We start from the raw sequence: 8,908 nt of genomic DNA on the forward strand, positions 1-8,908 counted from the left end.
AATTATAAGGAAATAAAATATTATAATACCGAATTTAGATTTCAGCAGTAAATTTTATTTATTTGTTTAAAGGATTTTTAATGTGATTTATAATTAAATTTAATTACAATACGGTACTTCAAAATACGCTAATAACACAATTTAACTTTTAATAATGTAAATACCAAAGTTGGGTCACATTTATTACGCATTACGTGTTTTCGTTATGCAATTAAATCTTATAACAAAGCCTGAGGTATGTAAATAAATATTTATGAATATATATATATATATATATATATATATATATATATATATATATATATATATATATAAAATATATATATATATATATATATATATATATATATATATATATATACACACACACACACTCACACTAGTAAATTAAATACTAGTAAAAGTATATATTACTCATACATACTAAATATTAATTTAAGGGGAGTCTATGGTGTATATATATATATATATATATATATATATATATATATATATATATATATATATATATATATATATATATATATATATATATATACATATATATATATATGTATATACATATATATATATATGTATATACATATATATATATATATATATATATATATATATATATATATATATATATATATATATATATATATATATATATATATATATATGTTGGCATTATCTGCCATGCTACAAAGTACCAAGGTAAGATCATTTTGGTTTCCTTATACCTGTTCTTATGATGAAATAAGGAAATGTTGAGGCTTTAATACAACCATCTGCATTTTGTTTGGGTTTGGGCAAGTAGTATTTATATACAAAAGGCAACTATTATGGCCAAAAACATTTTTTTTTTAATTTTTTTTTTGGCTAAAGCGCACATTTCAAAATAAAAATTTAAAAAGTATAAATGCTCAGACCTTATTAATAGCTAGTAGAACATGCTGAATATGATGGGTTCATTAAAGCATCAAGGGCAGCTACTGAAAATAAACATAACCAGGGGCTTATTGCAGAAATTTATGCCTAAGAAAATTTTTTTAACTCCAAGTGTTATTTACTTTGTGTTATTTACTTTTGAAATTTTCCAACACTTTTTTTGTATAATGATGAAAATTAAGTGTTAATTTTATTCATTATATATTCTAAACATTCCATTTCAAATTTTTATTCAAAAAAGCTCATTCTTAAAATGTTTTGAAGTTTCATTTTTTCTAATTTTAGCAAGTTTTTAAATTCAAGTCTAAATATTTTTTTAATGTTTGTTCTTCTTTTGATTTGTCTTAACAGGTGTTTAAATTATGTATAATTGTTATAAAAGATGGAAAACCACATTAGTATTTATGTAAAATCTTGATAAACCTACACATGTTCATGGTATATGTTTTTTTTAGGGCTTGCATTACTCATTTCAAACAAATGATAAACTTTATTTTGTTCTTGATTATGTGAATGGGGGAGAGGTAAGATTTTATTTTTATACCCAGATTGTATATTGGTTTTTATTAAATTGAGGCATGGGAAAAAGTTTTACTAATTTAAAATCTATTTACCTGCCTGATATCCAATTTTTTATTAAAATCTAACATTTCAAACACAGTGAACTTAAACCCTTTTATTGTTGAAGTTGCCAGTGCCAGCCTTCTTGTTACTTTTGTGCAAAAGCTTTTTGTCGCCTTTTAGTTTTATAAGTTTGCAGGTAACTTGCTGGTAACACAAAAAATAATGACAAATCAAATTCAAATTGAGATACTGCAATCAAATTTTTAGTTTGCGTAAGACATAAAAGTTGGTGGTAAAATTACACTCACTTTTATGTTTTAAAAATTTTTTACACTGTTAAAAATTCTAAATAAAATTAGTAAAAATGCAAATTATATTTATGTAATATATAATTAATTTCTATAATTAATTTTTTGGGTCTTCTCATCAGTTTTCATTACAATACAATTTTTCTAAGCTTCATCCAGACACATTTTCTGGTATTTTTAAGTCTCTTTTTAATTATGATACATACTGCAAAGTATACATACCATAAAAATAAGTTATTATACATGATGCATACTGCAAAGTATACATACCATAAAAATAAGTTATTATACATGATGCATACTGCAAATTATAAAAAAATAAGTTCGTAATCATACATGATACATACTGCAAAGTATACATATATTATTAATTTGTTATTAATGATACAACAATAAAATTGTTGGTAAAACTTAAATGAGAAAAAATTTATTTTTTGTTGTAAATTCTGTCTGTGTTGTTCTGTCTTGTTGTAAATTCAATCTGTGCTGCAATTAAATTTATTTTTTGTATAATTCAAGTTTTATATATTACTTACAATATAATTTGTTTTGCACAATATGTTTTGTAGTTACAATATAATTAAAATCTTGTGATTTCCTTACTGGCATCTAAAAAGAAAAAAAAAGAAATTCTATTTGCAATTCATTTTTAAAAAAGATTTCTTTAACTTTCTTAAAATTAAATTAAAAGAGGGTTTTTATATGATTTCACATTTTTAAAAGTGAAATCATATAAAAACCCTTTACACTTTTTTTAAATTAAAAGAGGGTTGTTTAATTGTTTCACATTTTTAAACTTTTAAATTTATTCCACTGCTACTTTTTACATCTTCACATTTATAAACATTTATCGTTTTTTTAAAATTTACATTTTAGTTGTTAAATGTTAAAACGAAAAAATCTGCAAAACAATTATAATTACTAATGATATTTCTACAGCATAAAGCATTTATATTGAAGCCATTTTTAAAATTTTATTTTCCTAATTTTTTTTTTATTTTTCTCATTTTTTGTTATTTCCTAATTTTTTTAAATTTATTTTCTTTATAATATTTGTCAAAATATCAATCTGATTTATTTTCAAATTGAGTTTTTACTTTTTACTCCTTTTAAAACTTTTAAGAATAGTTTTTATTTTTTTATCTCTAAATTTTTCTTAAATTGATTTTTTTTTCCCTGTAGAAAACATTTTATAACTTTTTTAAATTCTTATGCACATAAGCATTTTATTAAAAGCAGATAAAGTAACAGGAAAAGTGTGATAAACATATTGACTATGTTCTAGTTGGGGGCAGCGGTATTCCATGTGAAAGTGGTATGGGATTGTAACCCATTATTTTTATATGTTAAAATGGTTACTTACATCACATAGATTACTTTGAGTAAATTCAGATATCAAAAATTCATGAATTTTTGACATATCTTTTCTTCAAAATCAGCTATTTTACGATTTTTTTTGTTTGGCTGTTGTCATGGTTTTGTTTGTTTTGAAGTTATTTTATTTAATAATGATAACCAATAGAAATCAGTAGAAAGCCCTGAAATCCAATTGATAACCAATAGAAATCAATAGAAAGCCCTGAAAACCAATTGATAGCCAATAGAAATCAATAGGAAGCCATAAAATTGCTTATTCATATTCTCACTATTTATTGGAATGAAAAATTGAAATGATTTCTTGTCATAAAATTTCTATAGAAATCAAATCTTGTATTATAAAAATTGATATTATATTATAAAATCCTATATTATAAAAATCATAACTTATATTATAAAAATCTTATGTATAATATTAAAAAATCAAATCTTTTATTTCTATAGAAATCAAGTCTTATAAAAATTTAAATTCAGTTACAATGAATCTGTAAGCTAGATATTCTACTAGATTCAAAAACCCTGATTAGTATGGAATCTGCATTGTAGTTGCAAGTGTGTCGCTTTCAATGCAAATAAATCTATCAAGTCACATTATAACTGATTTTATTTTATTTCATTGAATAAGTTGAACAAATTGTGATTAAATTTTATCATTGTATCTTTTATATATACTAAATTGATTAGTGTTTTATATATTATCTTTTATATATTGTAAAACTTTCAAATATTGTAAAACTTTCATATATTTTAAAACTAATAAAATTTATCAGTCTACTTTTTAAGTAGATGGTTTTTTGTAAAAGTAATAAATTTTAATATTTCGATATAATTTTAAAAAAATATGAATTAATTTTAACAATTATAAGTCAATTTAATAAATGGCAAAGAACTGCAGATCACGTTATTATATTTTCACTATTTTGTTCGATCAAATTGAATAATTTTTTTTTAAATTATTCACCTCCCCAAACACTTAGAGAACCACTACGTCAAGGAGGCTACTTTATTGTGGTTACAACTCTCTCTCAACTCTTTAAATCTGAAACACAAACCTTGGTGAACAAGTTGTGCAGAGAAATAAGTTGTTTCATAGAAAATTGCCAATTTATGGCTAGTCAATTTTTATTGAAAAAAGTGATACATAATTGAAATAAATCACTTTTTTACAAACATCATGCTGAAAATTTGCACTTAAAACTATAGTTTGGAATATGAGAAATCAGAATATGTTTATTTTCCATAAATCAAATTAGTGATTGTATTTTACATATAGTCTATCTAGGAATACGTGATCATATTTGTGAAAGGCAGCGTGATAACCAAGGTAGCATTCTATTAATAATTTCTTATTCATGAAAGTTAGTTTCAAAAAATGTAAACTAAAATTTGCAAGATGTCCAACAACATTGTCAGTATTAGATGTTTAAAATAAATATCGGTGGTTCAATCTATATCTCTATTTATTTAAACTTTGCTAACTTATAGTTAATGAAATGCAGTTGTTATAAATAGTTCTTATAAATAGTTATTTATAGTAATAAAAATATATTTCAAATCACAGTTTCAATATAATCTTTGAAAGTCATTTTCTTGTTATACGATACAATGTTATTAAAATTCAATAAATATGGCTGCATATAAACTTTTTTGAAAAAATGTTCGATATTTCGCTGATCTATTGTGATCAGTGTCATCAGGTATAATAAAAATCGTTACATAGAAAATTGTTATAATAAAAACAAACTGTTAAAAAGATAACATTAAAAAGAGCATGAGAAAATTTGAAAAATTTTGTATCATTGTTATAGATAATTATAAAGTATTTTTTACAGAAAAGAAAAAAAAATTTTCTCCTAAAATTTCCTGGCAGGTTTTAGGTTAATATTTATATTAATAATTACATAATTCAAAATATTTTCTTTTTTTAATTTAGTTGTTCTTTCATTTACAAAGAGAGCGATATTTTCCTGAACACAGGTTTGATGATACCACTGACTATCCTGAATACACTAATATACACTATACACAAAACCCCTATTCACTACCCCTATACACAAATATACACTATACACAAAACCCCTATACACAACAAACTTGTTTTTCATATAATTTTTTTCCTTTTAACAGAGCTCGCTTTTATGCTGCTGAAATTGGATCAGCAATTGGTTATCTTCATCAACTAAGTATAATCTACAGGTATGTATATATATATATTTGTGCAATGTGGTCAAAACAGGCGGTCAATAGTCAATGGCTGGCCTAAATAATCTAAGTTGGTATTTTGACCCTAAATGAATGAGTTTTGAAAAGTAAGATTTTACAAATAAACAGGATGTATTTCTTTTTTTTTTTACTTTATTTTTATTTTTTTTCTAATTTTTTTTTATATTAACCTCTTTTTTTTTTTTTTCTTCTGCCAATAGTAAAGTTATTGCAAGATTTTCAATGAATGATTTTTTAATAAAATTTTTCAATTCTCAAAAAAATGCAAAAAAAATTAAATATAAAAGCAATGGCCTACTTAGAAATATATATTCAGTTTGATTTAATTGTTTTTAATATTTTTCTTTTTGCAAAGAAAAAGCATTTTCTAAAGTTAGAGTTTTGAAATTTAAATTTTCAATTCAAAAACTAATTCATTTCCGCAATGCTAGATTAATCTTTGTATCATTGCATGCTAAAATCTCAACATTTTCTCCACTTAACTATGGCATAAAATTATATATCACATTCTCCTTTATAGAAAAGTTTATGATTTACAATTTTTTCAATATGTTTAATTAATTTTTGATTATAAAGTAAATTGTAAATAATTAAAAAAAAAAAAATAAAGTTGCAAATGTTACCATGTCTCTCGATAGAAATGCTTTTGAGGAACCAAATTTTCAGGCAATAACAAGATAATTAATCTTATAATTCATATTCTTTTAATATATGATGAAAATTATTTAACATCCTAAAAAAATTCTCAGTATTTTAATACATGAAACAAGGAACAATATAGGAACCAGCATTAAAGTTTATACTATCATGGTCGCTGCTCAAAGGAGCTATCATCTCTAGTTCCACCAACCAAAACTCATTCTTGCTTGATTCATCATTCAGTAAAATCTTATCCTTTTACTGTATCTGTCCCTGCATTTTCTAAAAACTTTAATTTATACTGTTTTTTTTTCTCACATTTTAACCCTTTAGAACACTCTTCCATTTTCATGTTTTCAAACAACCTAGAACTTTTTAAATTTTCTGTCAATTGTTTTCTGCTCTTTAACTCTATTCTTTGTTTTCTAGTAACTCCTAACTTTTGCTTGCAGCTTTGTTGAGAGTGAATCAGAAATAAATAAACAAATAAATAACATCAATGTCAAAAACGCTAGTTTCTGTATCATCAGCTTTTGATGACCTCATAATCATTTTTATTTTTTTTTGTCACAGATTTTATTGATCTTTTATTAAGAGAATAGTCCTCAGAACTTGAGTTGGATAAATAATCTATATTTCCTATATATTTAAACTTCTTCCACTAGATCTTCAACTTAATAATTTCTTGTTTAACTTAGCCTTACTTATTTTTTCTTCTAATTAAATTTTAGTAAAATATCCGTCAGTCATAAATGATGCAACAGTTCTAAAATACAGACATAGTTATCTGGCACAAATAGGATATGAGTCTAATTTAACAAAAATATCTGTCAGACATGTACAGAGATCTTTTAAAGATAGATGTATCTGTTAGACACAGCTAAAGGGTTAAACTTTGTTGCTATTTAAAAAAGAATCAAAATATCAACCACTTGCTAATTAATTTTCAACATTTTTTAATGGTTTAGTTAGCTTAAAGAAAATGGGTTAAATTGTTATAAGTTACTATATCTTATTAATTTATTACAACCAATTAAAGCTTTATGAAATCTCCATTTTTAATTTAATGAAAAGCTCTGCACATGCAAGTTATTTACTTATATTTAACATAAGCAGTTAGTTTAATTGTTTTTCAATTGTGACTTTTCATTAATGAAATGCAAAAAAAAATTATTTTATATTATCATGAAAATACAAATTTGTTTTAAGCTATGATGAAAATGAAAATCAACCTTTAGAGAAAAAAGCTTTTTAATTGACCATACAAAAAAAAATAAAAAATAAATATCAAGTCTATGTGTTTCATGCTGGTGTGCGTCTCTCTTTCTTTATATATATATATATATATATATATATATATATATATATATATATATATATATATATATATATATATATATATATATATATATATATATATATATATATATATATGGGTTGTAAGGGTTGGTAGTATGTATGGGTTGTAAGGGCTGTATGGTATGTAAGGGTTCGTCCATAAAGGACGTCAAACAGAATTTAGATAATAATTAAAAGTAGAAGATCGCTATATTACTTTAATAATCGTCCTTTAATGCCCACCAGTGAAAAAAATATATATTCAAAAGAATACTCTTAACATAAAAGTGGCAACGATATATTAAAATTAAAAGTAATTCAAATATATTATTCCTAATAATAATTAATATTAATACGCACTGATTATTTTATAATATAAAAATATATAATTCTGAATATATCTTTGGAAATCAGATTTTAATTTGCCTTGTCATTGTAAAACCACGTTTAATTTTGTGTTGATTTCATATTCATCTTCAATAAATGTTACAGGCGGTATTTTGTTTTATTTTTGGCGCTGTCCAATCAATGTATGCAACGCTAAAGTGGAGTAGAAGAAGAAAGAATATAAGAAAAGGACCCCATAGATTTCCAGTACACATTTTGATATCAGGGGAGGAGGGGTATATTTGTCAAAACGCTGTATCAAATTTATTCCTAGTTAACACCCTATATATCAAAATTATTTCTAGTTAACATATATATATATATATATATATATATATATATATATATATATATATATATATATATATATATATATATATATATATATATATATTAGGGTTGAGCTTTTACCGAAAATTTACCGGTAAATCGGTAAAATTGTTTTACCAATTTACCGGTAAAATGATGTCGGTAAATTTCGGCAAATATTGTTTTTTTAATAACGTTGAAGAATGCTTGAAAATGTTTTAGAATGCTTGAAATGGCTCAACCAATAAATTAAAAATTTAATTTTCATTTTCCTGTCAACAAAGCTGTTGTTTGTTATGCTTGAAAAGTGATTTTGTTGGTTTAGTTTTGTCTAAACACTTTAAGAAAAACGTTTTTACTTTCTTGTGACTTATTTATCAATCAATGTATTTTGGAAAATGATATTACATCCACGGTCATTTACAAATAGTTATAAAACTAATATTAAGTAAATACCTATAAGTTGATATAAAAAAATATTTTTTAACACAAATAATAATAAAAATGATGAACAATGATTTAATAATAATAATAACACTATAATCATAAAAAATAATATATTGAGTATAATATTTAGAAATTTACACAAAATAAAACCAATCAACTAAAATAAACAGAAAGAATTAAATAGTTTTAAATACTTAACATATATAAAAAGTAAAATAAAGAATAAGTACATCCGAGGAGATTTTTTAGATACAAAAAATTATAATAAACAACAACAACAACAACAAAAAAAAAAACTAGACTGAATATAAAAAATAAAAATAATAATAATAGTTGCGTTTTGGCAAAATGTTGGACGCTTGGAAACACTACACCTTATACAA

The 8,908-nt window shown here is 23.1% G+C and overlaps 1 protein-coding gene across 1 annotated transcript in view; it reads left to right on the top strand.

Moving 5' to 3' along the window:
- LOC100215651 (serine/threonine-protein kinase Sgk1) overlaps window positions 1–8,908 on the top strand; it is a 29,239-nt gene that overhangs the window by 9,858 nt on the left and 10,473 nt on the right. The window contains exons 10-12 of the mRNA XM_065813705.1: window positions 1,389–1,457; window positions 5,116–5,159; window positions 5,310–5,378. Of these exons, the coding sequence (XP_065669777.1) occupies window positions 1,389–1,457; window positions 5,116–5,159; window positions 5,310–5,378 (182 nt within the window). The remainder of the gene's footprint in view (window positions 1–1,388; window positions 1,458–5,115; window positions 5,160–5,309; window positions 5,379–8,908) is intronic.

The sequence above is a fragment of the Hydra vulgaris genome, chromosome 12 (assembly GCF_038396675.1).
Source record: "Hydra vulgaris chromosome 12, alternate assembly HydraT2T_AEP".
Classification (NCBI taxonomy): domain Eukaryota; kingdom Metazoa; phylum Cnidaria; class Hydrozoa; order Anthoathecata; family Hydridae; genus Hydra; species Hydra vulgaris.